Source organism: Thunnus maccoyii, chromosome 19, assembly GCF_910596095.1.
Source record: "Thunnus maccoyii chromosome 19, fThuMac1.1, whole genome shotgun sequence".
Classification (NCBI taxonomy): Eukaryota; Metazoa; Chordata; class Actinopteri; order Scombriformes; family Scombridae; genus Thunnus; species Thunnus maccoyii.
The window spans coordinates 16,641,126-16,658,393 of NC_056551.1; the positions used below are offsets into that span (position 1 = coordinate 16,641,126).

The window sequence follows — 17,268 nt, forward strand, 5'->3', positions numbered from 1 at the left end:
TTTGCAGAGAATGCCTTAACACAAAACCTTTAATTTTTTGAACACATTCATGCAAAAAAAAGGACCCTATGCCAGGTGTAATTCACACTGTTAGGATCTCATTCATAGACAGATAGTTGCAGTAAAAGGGGGAAGGATGGACAGAGTGTGGTGATTCAGCTCAGTACAGGCACTCGGTGATGATAAAGATCGCCTGGGAGAACAAAGGAACCAGCCACGGTCTGGCCTGCCATGAGAATGTCAAAACATCAAGTAACAGAATTGGCAAGACACACATAACCACCACGGCCACCCACACACATACACACACTTTCCCGTGTCTCTATTTTTCTATCTACATTGCTTGCATATAGCTCAGCTCTGTCTATCCCTCTTTCTAATTCCCTGTCTCTCACATCTATTCAAAGGCTGTCTGGCCACACATGGCTCGGTTGGAAGCGGCTTGGTTTTGTCCGTGTGCCATAGTTTTGAAAGCTCAGCAAACAATGAAGTGGACAAATGGCAGATTAATGTTTGTGTAAATTAACAATGTTGCCATTAAAGTAACCATTGTCCTCTAATTTAATGAGACAGTGGAGAGATGGCTGAACAAGAGATGACATGACAGAAAGCTCGGAGACAGAGCAAGAGAGGAGGAATGAGAGAAAGTGAGAGTGAGAGAGGATCAATTAGGGCAGTATTTTTGGCATGCTGAGAGAAGCCAGGGCAGTAGGGGATGCCTTTTCCATGACATCAGCGTTTGGACACACATCAGTTGAGCCATTCCACAAATCAATCAAAGCCAAATAGAATTGTTTCTCACTGCCTCAAGAATTTGTGGCAGCTTCCAATATCTCATGACTTTGAAATCCTCAGATTTAAGTGGCATCACACTGGCGCAACAGCCATAAATAAAATATCCTTGCCTTTCATTGTAAATTAGAAAAAAATAGCTCAGCTTTGAATGATCTTACTTGCAGATCAGCAAGACATCATAGTCCAAAGTAATAATGACAACGCCCCATTAAAAGGCAATCAACAGTTTTAAATGCATGTACCAGATATTTCTGGAAACATATTTCTAGAAAACTCGACAGGACCATCATTTCATTAATACTTTGAATGGCATTTGACAAAATCTAGGCAAGCTCATCATGTTGGATGAACCAGTAGCAGGATGTGCTACCATGACTGCCACTTTTTCAATTGTGAGTGCACAGAAGTAAAATATGCATACATTAAAAATGGGCTATCAGTTTCCACATGCCTTTTTTGCTTTTTTAAATAATGGGACCTATCCATCTATTGCTCCTCAAGCAGACACTAGGTTTTGTGCTACACTTTTCCAATAAAACCAACACAGGGAATGAGCTTCAATATCAGTATGTGTAACGACTGAGTAGGTCACCAATGTAAACCAAGTTTCAGTGATATGCAGCACTGGACCATACCAATGTACTTTTAGCTAAGGTTTCCACTGGTCATTCACTTATTATATTTTGAATCACATATGTATCAGCACCTTTATGCAACCTGCACATACAGTATGATACTGCAAAAAGTGCATGCATTCACAGGCTGTCATGGTCAAATGGTTGTCATTGTTCTATTGATTGGTTGCAGAACTTCAAAAAAGGTGGGTCTTATCTAATATGAGGCTGTCAGAGGCACTGGGGAAAAAAAGTGGGGGAAGGAAACGAAAACACACCATGGTGGATGGACAACGAATAATAACCCTTATCCCTCATATGTTCATGAGTCATTTTTGGAAAGAACACATGGGTTATTTTGGAACCGACAACCATTTTTGTCATGTGGATTTGTTTTGTAACTACTGTCTCATAAAATCTGAGTTATTATTTTAAAAATGTATTTAATGCTTTGTTTTATTCATATGTGAATAAAGCGCCTTAGTGTATTCATGTTTTGAAACATTCATGCAGGTTAGAGTGAGGAAAATTGTTTGCTGATAGACTGCAGGGAAAGATTGATATGTGTTGTGGCTAGACACTGCACACACTTTAGCCAGATTTTAAATTTTGCTATACTGTTAAGCCATAATAGAAGACAGACTGGAAATGGCTGAGTCTGGGCAGGCACTGCTAGCATACCAGTAAAAGAGAGGAAACAAGATAACAAAAAAATCTGTAATAAAGCAGTTAATTCAGGCTGACAAAAACATGGCTAGGGTGGTAAAGGAATTCAGACAAACTGACTGACTGGGTGTCTGGAGATTCTGCCTTAAATAGTCTGGAGCAATTAGAAGCAGCTGAGGAGCAATCAGGAAGATGCAGGGCAGCTGGGACTGAGACAATTCAGGGAAGATTCAGGAACTCAAGTGGTGCAGAGAGCCACGATATACTGTATATAACACACTGATCATTAAAAAGATGAAGGAGCACAAGCTCAATCTAATGCACACCCATAGAACACAGACATTAAAATATTTATATATAAAGCTTTTGATGTCATTTATAAACTCATTATTAACAAGTAAGATTTAAGACTTTGCTTCCTTTAATTTCCTTTAATAGATTTTAAATATAAATTATGGAATATCATCTAAATACAGATCTGCACATAACTGTTTAGTATAAGTAGGGAAAGAAAAGTTAATCTTAAATTTAAGCTTCAGTTAGACATGTAATAAAACATCAATTAACAACACTCTTTAAACATTTTAAATATTTGTTCTGATTAGGTTGGATCCATCTGATCCTACTTGTTTACTGCTGGACTTCTACAGTATTGTACCTCTTCACTCACAAATGTAATATCTTTTGGATTACATTGCCACACTAGTGTTGCCTTTTATAAAAGGAAATGAAAGGCACACTGCATGTTCCTTCATGTGAGAAACAAACAAACAACAAACTCATACCACTCATACTCATATCATACACTAGAAGACTTAAGTCTGACCCTCTCACATCTAAAGACAATGTGTCATAAATCACTGAGTTTTTGGTCACAGATGATTTTGCAAAGATTGGGGATCTTGCAGGGTTGCTATTTGCAACACTACAACTAGATTCCTCTTGAGATTATTTCCCATCCTGCTCCTGGTGGAAATTTACAAGAAGAAAAACAATGAAGCAGAAACAGAAGCCGCTTTTGGCCACAGCTGCCCTTGTGTGTGCAGTGGTTTGTTCTGAAAACCCAGCCAAAAACAAATCGTAAATTAATTAATTCATTCAGTTGTAACTGAACAACAAAAAAGTGAAGAGAAACAACAGACACTACATGCTGATTGTTCCTGTTATTAACTAAATTTTCATTTAACAACTTTTTTGGGGGGGGGTTAATGTTTCTTATCAGCTAGGACAATCACATTTCAAAAGTACTTGAAAAAAGCCTTAAATTTCCAGGTTTTCCAGGATATGTGGGGAAAACGAGGTATTTTTACAACTTTAAAACATCTACACAGTTTATACAGCTGCCCACAGAAACCAACTTCAACCATTAACTATCTGGACATAGCACTTTCAGCTGCTGGATGTTAGAGTATTTCTATTTGGAAAACCCGCAAACTGCATGAAATACTGTAGAAACAGCAACAGCCTGGACAAAGGCAGAAAGTCACAGGTTTAACTTCTCCAACTGGCCTGAAATCATGCGTGAAAACCCAGTAAATACACTGCAGACACAGCAGCTGACAGAAAGAGGAGGTCATATTATACAGAGAAATATTAGCTTTTTCTGGGTGAATAAATGTTAATGTGACTTATAAAAAGGGAAGCTAAAGGGCAACGAGAATGCTGAGCTTTCAATTTTCATCAGGTGTCATTAATAACACCATCAAGCACATCATGTTTAATTAGGAAAGTAGAGTAGAAAGTAGTAAAACACGCACACAAAGGGCAAACATTTACTGCACACTTCCATTAGAAACTGAATACAATTAGCTGATACTTAGCCTGATCAGCCACTGTCAGTAATCAATACAAACCCACATTATTAGACTGTAAACCCTTAATCAAACCAATAACTAACATTAGACAATCTAGTGTTTCTGTAGTGGTGAAAAAATGTTAAAAAATACACTTATACATATTAGCAGTTCGAATTAAACTGAAGCTCCCTGCACCCTCCGGGGAAAATATTGCGCCAAACTCTCTTTAATAGTGTGTTCACACCAAACATGAAGCAAATTTCACGTTTGGTGTGAACACATCATATGACATATTATCAAGATAAAAGGCGTCATATGTCGACAAACTTTTTTGTCAATTTGGCATCAATATAATCCATAAAGATAAAACTTTATATTTTGGATTTTGTTGCCTCAACTCGCTACCAGCCCCAGTTGGTTAGCTATGCTATTTTAGTGGGAGAAGACTGTGGGAATGAGAGGTGAACCGTTTCAAAAATTCAGATTTCTCACTGGAATATGTGTTGGTTGGTGGATCAGATACACGCGGAACTGAACACCGACTCATAACATTGTTAACTCACTGTCTATCATGTGTGTGCGATGGTATTTGAGTAACTACCCAGTTTGCTACTTCCTGTTTGGTGCTGGAGAGAGCGCACCTATTGGTTGTCGACAATGTTCACGTCATTGCATGTTACTGTTTGCATGAGCCAAGATTTAGGATAATATTAAATGTGTGATTTTATCAGAAAGTCAGGATGAGAAAAAGACTGACTGCTCGAACTGAGTTTTTTTACCACCTTACACCAGACGATCGAGATGACGGAAGCATGCCACAACTCTAGCAAAACTCTCATGATTTCATTCCGACATTGGAAATTTGACTGTGACAGTGAAATCGTTTGAAAAGTCATTTAGTGTAAGACGAGCATCATGTGAGGTGTACTGTCTGTCAAATCTGCTGACGATAGCATGTGCCTCTTCATCAGCACCAAAGAAGCAGTTAGAAGCGTAGGTCCTCTAGTTTCTGACTTCTTTTTCTCACTGCTTTCTTTCTGCTTCTCTAGATAGTTTTGGTGATGATGACAGTTATGTTGGCATTGCCATTTTTGTGTTATGTACTTTTTTATGGTTGTTTGTATCTATTAAAGCTTTACTCAATGAATTAAGACACCACTTTGATAATCCCACTTATTGGTTTAGATGCACAAACTTGACAATAACATAAAAGGTTGTGGTTATAGTATGATGCTGAAAGTATGATAGTCCAACAAATATTTTATTGAGTACTATTTTTCTCTTTCTAGAGAAGGTAATTCTTGCTTAGCACATACTGCATACAACATGTGATGCATACTCTCTGGCATCAATGGGTTAAAGCACAAGAGACTGTTACATTACATCCAGTAAATTGGTAACTGCCAATTATTTTCTAAAAAATCAGCTTTTGAAATGAGGTGTGTAACTTTTCATAGAGCAAACAACCTTGCAGTTTGCAGGGAAACATTAGAGAGCCTTTAGCAGCCTTGGTAATGATCAAGTGTAAAGCCAATACCAGTAGAGGTCTTATCGGGCTCTTGATTAAGACAAGCGCAGTTGGCTGCAAACAGATGTGCTCTCAGACGTAATTCCGACGTAAATTCTGCTCTTATCAGAGAAAAACAACACTGTGGAGAATGCCTAAACAAAGATAACGGAGCTACAAAGTTGGAAATTAGCCTCTTGTTACAGGTTTTTGTTAGTAGAAGCTTGTCTTCTACAGATTAACCTAATAGTTGTTCCACCACTATTCTTCATCAACTGTCAAGGCTTGTAGGAAACTCAAAATCGTGATTTTTAACTAAATAGATGGTAATGGTGTTGTTGGCTTTGCCATTAGCTTCTAGAAATGTCAATGACTGTTGACCACTTCCCTTCTGTTTTATTACATTTATTTTATCTTCTTTATTTCCTTGTGTAAACGCTTAGTTAAATGCTCAATCACAGTCAGGGAAATCTTTCCAAATATGGAAATACTCTCTTCTGCCCTGGGTGCTACTTTTTATGTGTGATACACATACAAAGGCTTATTAGCTAGTGACCACATAGTGTAATGTTAATGTTAGATTAATAAAAAAGAAACTACGTGACACATATTTTACAGTTAGCTGTGTTGTTAGACATTAATGTTAAACAGCTTGTTGGCATTACTACATTTCCCACTGGCATGAATAGACACACACACACACACACACACACACACACACTTTGTTTTGCATGCAATGCATAACAAGTCATACACCTGTATCCCTGCTCTGTTAGTGTTTGACACAACTAAATAGTGAAGTTCCTCTTGTCCCCCAGTGTGTCATCATAGCAACCAGAGCCACGTGGATTTGTTTTGTATGATGCCTATAGGTCTTTTGCATTATTTATTATGTCATCTTGATTTGCATTTAATAGAATCTACCCTACAATCCTGACGTTTTTCCAACTAAACGACTGCATTTTTTTTAAAGTTCTTTGATGTTTTTTTTTTTTAACTTTGGTAAGTACATCATATGTATACCTAAGATTGGGAACAACATGACTCTAGATCAGGTTTCCCATAGTTTTAAATCCTGGCTGCTTCTTTTACAGGGGCAATGTTGATGTTCCCAAAACAAACCAAGGCCACAAAATAGCAAGATCATTATAAACATTAGACACTGAACAAAAGCTGAGAAGACATTGAAACCCCAAGAAGATAGTATGTTTCCTGCGTCCAGTGACAGCCACAACAACATCTGGGCCCTGTTTCACCAATTGCTGCTGCTCTTGCAACTTTATTTTTTTAAGATGTAAAGGGGGGCAAATAGTTCTCATAGGAAATGCTCATCACAGCAGTGTACTAGTGGTATTACTGAATGTACTGCTTGTCTGGAATGTCCCTCAAAATTACTTTCAATACAATGACTGAACAACAAAATAGAAACCCTTGATCACTGTAGTGCAGATATTGTGATTAATGCTCCCAACTTTTTTAATTGTTGTGACACTGCATCAGAGACATGTTGATTCAGTTCTATGGTAATTTTTGAGGCTATAGTTTGTGGTGTTGCTGTATTTTGGTGCACTATGTTGCATGGTATTTTGCTTATTATTGCTCCTCCATGTATGTAAATGAGGTGAACAAAATATTAAAAACAGGTTTCAATGTAATGCAGTCTGGTGCAACACCACCACAGACTGCTGACTCAAAAACTAACACAGAACTGAGTGAAGAAAACAACAACTGATGTATTTAAGTAATTAGTAATATGTATTTATTGCGGGGTAGTTGTATTGCATTACAGTTGTATTGTGTTGCAATGCGGTTGCTCGCCGTGTACTAGATATCACTCTGTGAGGATATATGGATTTATAAAGGCATGTTCAAGTAAAGCTTTGGGGTTCACTACTTCACTACTTCACTACTACTATTACTACACTTTGTAGTAATAGGCCTACGAAGAATGATCCATTAATTAGTAACTCAAAAGTCAATTTTTGTTGATAAAATTGTGATATACGAAGATGTAAAACTGACAATTTAACAATGTTTATTGGACTGTGGACATGTGGGTTGTTTTTTTTTGTATGAGTGACTTCACTGACTAATGACATAATCCCATTCACTAACAAATCCACAATCAGCCACCACAAATATACTGGCCTCTCCATTTCTCACTTTGACAGTTTGACTTCCTGCTGTAAATGCATGATGTGTCAGGTTGATGACCACAATGGATATGACCGTATGTAATGACCTCAGGTGAGGTCTGTCTGTTAGCTAAATGCCCCCCAAAATCTACACAGACAGAGTGGTCAATTTGTTCTTTGAGTTTAACAAATAGTGCCTCTTAACAGGGATCCTTCTGTATTCACTAAAATCATGTTCCCTCTCTGACCAAAGAGAACATAAAAGAACGGAAGCATCCACCACTTCCACCATGTTGAGACTAAGTATGCTTCCCTGGTTAACTCAAGCCAGCTGTTGTTCAGGAGTAGGTAACAAAATTCACCCCCTGAAACAAAATAACATTTGCAGTGGGAATTGTAGACACCCAAGAGAGGATGTGGTATTGCTGATATTTGCCCAGTCATTGTTATTCAGGAAAGATGCAAACATGGCCACAACATAATGTTTAATGAAAGATCTTTATATGGTAATGGGAAACACTGAACTCATAAAAAATGTGGTGAGAAAAAAAGGATTAAGTCAATTGTGTTGCAATAAATTGCGAGTCGAGAACAAGAGCAATGTCACATAATACTGGGTCAGTTGGACACACATTTCAAGGTTATAAGAAGTTATTTGCTCTCTGATAAAACTTTAGTTTTAATGATACAGAATTAGATTTTTCATTCAAGTAAGTGCAGTAGTTTTATCAGTGCCATGTGATGATAAAAAATTCCTGTACCCATACTTTGATCCAGTCCAATTGTGCAATAACCTGATAAACAGAGGACACCCTCTCAGCTCAGCTGCTCACCTGGGACAAATGTGCTTTCAAAGATCCTAGAAGCTGCACAAGAATCACAGGGGCACAGAAACCCTGCCACCAATTCTCTTCAGGCTTCTAATACTTTGTATATACAGTAGCTTCATTAACACACAAACCATGTTTTCTCATAAGTTTATTTAGCCATTTTCTATTAATTTTACACCCATTGAGATCTGGAAATAATTAAAGGCTTTCCATACTTTACAGACTCATGCAGGAACCCTGAAACTATTTCTGCACTAAGTACGACACAATACAATTTATGACTCATGTTTATTCATGCAGTGAAGAAATAAACAGCCACAGTAAATCAGTTACTCAATTGTCTCGGAAAACTTGGCAAAGGCCATCTGCAGACTTACTTGTAGAGACTGTCGGGTTCCAGGCACTTGAAGACCACTGAATATAGCACAGAGTGAGGATGTTCTCCACTCCTTCTCCCGGCAACAACACAGGATGAACCCAAACCAGAGAACAGATCATCCACCAAGCTCAGAACCTCACCTGGTAGAGAGATGAAATAGGAAGAAAAGAAGAAATTGGAAGGACTGAGGAAAGGAAGGAAGGACAACATAAGGCCAGAAAGAAGCAAAGAAAGAAAATCTTATAAAAAGGTCATGTTGGAAATGTTATGTGTGCTGTTTTAACATGTATCATACTTTTTGCCAAAAAGGAGAAAAAAGACAAACTTATCTTTCAACATTAACTTTCATCTATTGTTCTTTTAAGTTAAACAAAACAATGCCACATGTCTTTGGTTCATGCACCACATGTTTCAACACAGGAAAAATAGTGCACAAAATAAACTTAGTCATGAATGAATTTCTACTTCTAGGAAAGTAGCTCTTTCCTCATCAATGATTGTGCCATTTGACTCTGGTGTAGTGAGTTTCACCTCTGCTCAGTCCTGTGGGAGTCATTTCACCAGCTCCAAGCCCAAGGCTAAATTCAATATGACTTTTTTCTGACAGCAGCCCATACACAGTACATTATAGAACAGTAAGAAAACAAGATTTCTTTCCTTTATGGGCACATGGTAATGTTACAATGATATCTCACTGAACACCCTGGCGTCTCACAAAACACTACTTCAAAAGTTGTGAAATATCTTTCATGTCAGCTTACAGGAAAGGCGAGCGACGCACACTTGTTCATTTAGACACACACATACACAACGCCAGTTTCCAGTGCTCATGGGGGTGATGGAAAAAAGAGGGAGCTGTCAAAATAGTTTAAAAGCTCTCAAACGGTTGGATTTCCAACTATTTCTACACGAGGTAAAGGGCAGCTTAGTTTTAGCTTATGATACATGGGCCAACATATAAACACAGGGAGTAAGTCTGGCTGGTAGGGCACAAGGGGATGGTAAGAAAAGGTTGAGAAGAGAGGAAAAAGAACTGCACGAATGAATGATTTGACCTTTTCACAGAAAGAGCTCTGTGTATAGGAGGTTTCCCCAAAACACATTCCTGCACTGTTGAAAGGTTGCTCTTTCGAAGGTTTTACCTTTCTAAACACAAATTTCAAATTGGATTCATTTATTCCGTTGTTAAAGTCTGCTTAATGTTAGTTTTTGTCAAAGTGTTGGACCAATCTGCCACTGGTGCTGATGAAGTAGTATGTTTGTGCTATACATTTCAATTAGAATTCTCATTTGTTACCTTTTACTATAAACAACTTACAGCATCACATACTTTCAAACCTCAGGACCACCTGCATAGAGTGTTGTATATTTTGATAATCTCTGGATAAAATCTTAGTCTAAATTAAAATCATTTACTAAACAGACAAATTATCTTGGTTTGTCAACAGGAAATTAAGAAGCCAGATGATTTACATAATGAGGATTTTCAGGACAGATGAGCTCGATTACATTTTATAATAAATTAACAGTCCATAGTGCTTTAGTATTGCTAAATGTAAACTCTAGCGAGAGAACAATTGCACTGTCTTCCAGTCCAGTATGGGATTTAAATAAACACTTTCCATCATTTGAAGTTTGCAGGCATTACTGGTCATAGAACAGATCTGCACCTCATTTGGTTGCCTTCTAAATGTTTATTTTGTTCTTTCTGACATTTGTTTTTATTAATTTAAATAAGTCTGTCTTTCATTGGTGCCACCTGTTTTGTGTTAGCTGCTAATAGGCGTGATAATGAAGATTTGCAAGGTTAGCAACTGGCTAAATCATAATTGCATATATAACAGATACTATACACAACCCTGTCTCCTTGAAATTACATTTATACACTAACTTGCAAGAGTAAATATGCTTTGGAAACGTAATGCTGCCCCAATTATGTTTTATATCAACATAATGAAACAGTTTTAATGAACCTATCTGCAAAGTCACAAAATTTTTATACTAAATGTATCTGTAAAACATTTAATGACAACATAATAAATTTGTTTTCCATGCAATACCAACTCAAAGCACTTAGTTAAAATTAGTTTTTGCAGTATTAGTTAAATATTTAAAAAGTCAATACATACTGCACATGCACAAGACAGGACATGACAAATCACAATCTTTCCCGAATTCATGGAACTCAGGATGTGAACCCGGGTCTTCAGTGTCAAAGTCCTGTGCTTTGTATGCCCACTATTTTAATTGCAACTTTGGACAACCATTGGGTCAGTTGTCAAGCATGGAATGGATACTTGAGCATAGGTATTAGAAATCATATTTCGCCATTTGATCCTAATGAACTTAAACTGTATAAAATGATTAATCTGTCTGGGATGCCTGTATAGTAGGTGGTCCAAGAATTGCAATTGTACAGCAGCATGAGGAATAATAGCCTGATAACATCTTCAGCTTTGTGGTAAGGGTAACACTTTTGTAATTCCAAACACTTGTTCATAGTCTACCAAAAGCAGTACTGTCTTTAGCTATTCTGCTGTTAATGTCCACATTGATGTTCACTTGTATGGAAAGTGTGCTGCCAAGGTAAGTTTTCTTCATTGACTATAATGCAAGGCTTCACAGAGGGTTTTCTTGAAGCAGGTTGATGAATAACTTCCTTAACTGTGAGACTGAAATTATCACATTAGATCAATAATACCCTACATTTTTGTTCTTTAGGTGAAAAAAAATATTATTGGATCCACTGTTCCCCTTCTCCGTCAGGTTTTATTGTACAGGAGCTGTGCAGGAGCTAGTATTTGATTTGTCTGGAGGCTCCTTACACTCAATAATGCTACATTAAACTGAAAACTGTTTTGATGTGATAAAAACTCATGATATTAGTAGCTTATAGCCTATAGCTGTTACTGTCCATGGTCAACCTGGCTCAATATTTTTAATTAGCTCCACCTTCTTAGTTGGTTAGTGCCAGTTGATTCAAAATAGTGAACCAACCTTTTGGCCACTGCAGAAGTGTTTACTTCTCTTATTTTCTTTGCAATTAGTGTATTTAGTGGGCCAAGTATGCTAACACACCGCAATTTGGTGGAACAATAAATTATCCCTAGCAGACCACTTAATCTTTTGCAGAAATAATTGCTAATGATCTATTTAAGATTGACTGTTGACCTGATTCGGCCTGCGTTCATTATTCCTTTCCAGTGCATTGCCCCACCTTTCATTGCAAGCAGCTACGAGAGGAATGCCAATTGAATGCCAGATTTCTGTTACTTCACAAAGGCTAAAAGTACAGAGAAACAACTAAATGCAGGATGGGCAAACATGCGGTAAAAGCAGGGAAGGTCAGAGAGAAAAAGACAAAGAATGAGAGAGGAAAGGAAATGAAAAAGGACGTTGAGTCCTCTGATGTTTCATGATTTTGGAATGGGTCATGGAGAGGAATGATGATGTCAGTGGATGTTTTGATCATCTGAATAAATCAAATAGCTGATGCATGACTACTGTACAGTTCAGTAGCAATCATTTGTGAGTGGGGGTGAATTAATGTGTGTGATTATCGCATAATCTTTACCTGTAATTTTCATATTGCAGACCTACTGACTCATGCTGCTGTGGCATAATGTGCCCACTGATGGCAACCCATTTGTTCTGTCTGACATGGATGCTAGATACGGATCATTGCTGGGTTACAATATATACATTTTTTTTATCAATCCCATTGAAAATGTAGCTTGTAGACAAATACACAAACATGCACATTGACAGAAAAGCACAATCTCCTGTAACAAAAGAGCAAAATAAGTGTAAAAGGACAGGAGGGAGGAAGAGATGATATAGCAAGTTGCTTCCATCCCGTGTTCTGTTGCTGCTTTCTGCATGCATGGTTAGCTCAAAGTGAGATTACTCAAATGTGTTCACATCAGATGGTTATAACATACCTACACCTGGTGACTTCCCGGAATTACAGGACCCGTGCCTGGGCTTTGCATAATATCAGGGGTAATATGTGAATAAGGAAAGGATTATGTGAGAGAGACATGTCTGGAAAGTAGCAGTGGATTGCCCAAACACAATGGAAAGTAATAAAGTTGTGACCAAGGTGTATACTGTATATATCATATATTTATCTTAAATTTAGACAATCTAACTTACTCAATATGTTTTCTGTTATGACTTTTTTTAGCTAAAGTTATATTTATGTTACCCTAATAATAACTTATGACCTAATGTGATAAAGAAATAACAAAAAAAATAAAATAACAACTTCAATTAATGTTTGTTTGCTGCTGTCTAAATTTCTTTCTTCTTCTCTCTAGTTGTCTTCATGTTTAGGGTAAACGTGTAATGCAGTTTTGATTTATTAGGAATATAAATCCCTGAATATGTAATTATCAAATGTGTTGATCTTAGTGTTTATACTGTAGTTAATTTGCAACACTATTCCTTAACAGTTTGCGTCCCAAACCAACACTTAAAATTAACTTGACTTTATATCCATGTAACAGGGTAAGAAATGTGTTATGTCTCCTAGAGGCATAAATAGAGTGGAGCAACATGAGTCTAGCTTAGCTTAGTGACACGAGGCAACGTGTCATAATTGGACATTACATGTACTGTGTGAATAGACCTCTTATGTCACTGACAGCACGAGGATGTGCTTAAGTAACCTTGATCCATCTGTAAGACAAACAAAAGACAAATGTTGGGCTGACTGGTCTTCAGTGGCCCTTGAATGGCTTACTGTATAATTATCAATTTAAGGACTCAGCAGGGGAACACAGTGTGTGTTTTAGTTCTCTTAACAATCATATACTCTTACCTAGAAAACTCTACCACACATTCCATGGGTCAAACTCTCTTTAAACAGAGCCATCTGAAAGCTATAAACTGTTATGCAATTACATAAATATAAGACCAGTATGCAGTAGTAGGGGTACACAATGTACCATCATGTGCACTCAGAAAAGGCGCTGATACTGACCGATCTTCTATAAATGTATATGTCAGTTTGCAATAAGCAAACCAATTGAAAATTACATACTGAAATATTCTTAACTACCAAACCAACAGTTGTTTCACAAGGAATAACATAGCATGTCATTAAAATCCTATTTGCTTTACATACAAGCAAATAACAGCAGTTTTTCACATGAAATGCAGCATAAGCAATATGAACAGGGGAAAGAAATAGTCAAATTAATGGCCCTGCCTCTTTTCCCCACTGATTTACGAGACATCAAATACAAGGTACAACCCTGTCAAACCAAACAAAACCAAACTTCTGTGTGTGATCTTATGACTGCAAAACCTTAAACACAAGTATTCTAATTCATTCATTCTACACCAAAATGCAAACTGAACTAAAACTTTGTCTAATTTTTCAAAACCTGGCTTTAAGCTTTTAACATATGGCAGTAGTCTCGCTCTAAATCTCTACTAATCAAGCCACTGTGTGATTCAAAGTAGAGAGAGAGGAAATTCCAGCAATGCTTGCTGCATGACAACTGTTTATGAAAAAGCAGCACATGTTTTTGACAAAGACAACACACTCAAGCACAATGGACTTTCAAATAACTATATTTTTTCTTTTTTCTCAGTGCTACCTGCCCATATTACGCATACCAGAATACTTTATCACTCACTGCCTCATAACATATCCCAGGATTTGGTGTAGCTTTGGTTTCCTTAAAAACACTCCCTGTATTCACACCTTGCTCCTTCCTGCTTATTACGGCTCTCTGTTTGAGTGACTACAGATAAGATGAGCATACAGTACCTGCTTTCATTCAGTATCACAAGAGAGGAGAGGTATGGAAGAGGAGTTGTATGTGTGTGTATACATTTGAGGGAGTGGAGACTGGGATGGGGTGAAGAAATAACACAAGGTGATGAATTGAATGTTGAGTGTTCACACATGCAAAATGATGGTATGACTCAACTGCTAAACTGGAAGTGTTTTTACAAGCCATTGGCACACATGTATGTCTGTGTCTATGGGAGTTTTTCTAATTCCTACTGAACTACTGAGGAACAATCATCTACTGTCTCCAAGGTGGTAGCGTTTAACTGCTTGCATTCCTATCTAGAATGAGTTAAAAACCCTCAAAATCGAATCATTAGCTGTTGAATAAGATATTAAAACCCACCCAGGAGCAGCATTTAAGGTTCTACCCTTCTGAGGGGTTCCTCATTGGTAGGCCTGTGGTCCGTCAACATTTCTGTCAATACCAAAGCCAAAACAGCACACAGCTGGCAAAAATTAAGGCCCCCGAAATTCTATTACGGTAAAAGCCATTTTGCGTGTTCTCCAGCTTACATGGCGATTAAAACCTCATGGTAAATGCCAGGTGACCTTTTTAGTAAGCAGAAAGGGGAACAATTAATAGTAAATCATGAGAACATGATGAGACAAGCTGACGGACAGCGTAGAGAGAGAACCACTCTGATTCAAACACACACAAGCCTCATAACTATGATGTAGTTGCAAACAAGTCAAGTCAAGTTTATTTGTACAGACCAGTATCATATACAAAGTCTCAAAGGGCTTCGCAGGCCCACAACAGCAACAGTTCCTGACCCAGACTGACCCAAATTTGCTAAGAAGACAAGGAAAACCCCTCTCAAAAAACCTTGGCACACAACAAAAAACAAAAGAAAGGAGGGGGTGAGCACTGGAGAGGAAATTCAGAGAGAGACCATTCCTCATGGGCAGCATAGGGTGCAATAGGGGCTGTAGGCAGGAAAGGGGCAATTACAAAAAAGAGCAGAAAGTTGCAACAGCAGAAAAATTGAAACACAACAGTGGGATGATAAACCAACACATGCATACACATGAGTATAAGCACATCCACATATAGGCAGTAATACATAAGCACAACATACATTCACCTAATTTAACCTTCTGTGAGACAAACTCGTATATGGTGGCAAAGTAGCATTTCGTCTGATGTTGGAAGCCAGACTTGTTATCCCTGACATATCATTTCAATTACACTACTGAATTCAGGCAAAGTGTAATTACCTCAGCCATTAGCTGTGTGTGTGTTTTATGTGAAAGTGTGAGTGTGAGTGAGAGAGAGAGAGAGAGAGAGAGAGAGAGAGAGAGAGAGAGAGAGAGAGAGAGAGAGAGAGACAGAGAGAGAGAGAGAGTGAGAGAGAGAGAGAAAGAGAGAGAGAGAGGGAGAGAGAATGTGTAAATCCTCAAGGTCAGTGGGTTCACACATTAGGACTTTTTTTCTGCTGCAAGAGGAAATTTGAGGGAGAGTGGCGGAAAAAAACACTGTAGTAAGAAACTGTTCATTCACTTTCTTGGCTAAGAGGTGAATTTGGTGTAGATGGTGTAAAATGTATCTAGATTTCTATACAGTAAATAAGTGCAGTCATGTAGCTATTTTTCTATAATATATGTACAAATTACAGCTTTCAGAAGTAACACTAAAACATTGCATTATTTAAAAAAAAACATGCATGGCACTATTGTTTTTGTTAAAACTGTCCATTTCTACAGTTGTTACCTCTGGTTTATATAGTGAATTATTTACCAGTAGAAAATCAAACATAAAAAACCTCAAAAACTGTACTGTAAAATGTTTTCTATTATAAATGACAATATCTTGTTTTTATCAATACTGTTAAGAATATTATGTTCCATGTCATTTAATTGAAACAATGTTAAATATTACATCTTGGTAACAACTAAAGAACCAATTTTGTATTTTCAAGTTTTTCAAAGAAAGAGGTGTTGTATTAATGTCACATACGAATGACCATCAGGTCACTAATATCTTGAAATAGGGCTCAGACGTAGTTGGTAGTGCAAATCTGGGTGCATGTGGGCATGACGGCAGCAATTAGAAGTGGTGGAGGGTGGCTGTTTGTTGGGTTATCATTTACATTATCATTTCACAATTTAAGTTGACATACAGTATGTTGTAATAATATATTTAAATCAAATGATCATGTACTGCATGGATTTATCAACATGTGCACTACATTATGTGCTGATCTATTTTTTCTTACATGTTCTGTGTTTTTATGTTCATCTTTCATTCTCTTACTCAAACCATGATCCTGTTTGTCCTTAAAGTACCCTTTTTCTCCCTTCTGTTTTACTGCATCTCTTTCTCTATCGGCCTACTATCAGCCAAAGCAATTGCACAGTGGACTCATTTTAAACAAACAAAACACAGGCTTTATATTAACAAACAAATCACAAGCTTTATATTTCCTGTGGGCTGCCAAACCTGCTAGGTGCCTGTTCTGTTAAACTGTCAGCACTCAACCCTCCACTCCCCACACTGAGACTACACAACGTCACCTACCTCCCTTCCCCTCTTTCTCATCCACACATGCACACACAGAGACACACAAATTAGATCTAACACAGGTATACACACACTGCTGCATGGAACCTAACATCACACAATGCCATCTATGGCAGGATTTAAAGGTAAAAAGAAGAAGAAGAAACAAAAATCAAAAAGAAGTGTGTCATTTAAGTGTGTTTATGTCTGGGATGGGGTTGCAATTGAGGAGTGGGGATT

At 37.5% G+C, this 17,268-nt stretch overlaps 1 protein-coding gene across 1 annotated transcript in view; it reads right to left on the bottom strand.

The window, feature by feature from the left end:
• LOC121885546 (astrotactin-2-like) overlaps window positions 1–17,268 on the bottom strand; it is a 287,798-nt gene that overhangs the window by 8,870 nt on the left and 261,660 nt on the right. The window contains exon 20 of the mRNA XM_042395105.1: window positions 8,721–8,862. Within this exon, the coding sequence (XP_042251039.1) occupies window positions 8,721–8,862 (142 nt within the window). The remainder of the gene's footprint in view (window positions 1–8,720; window positions 8,863–17,268) is intronic.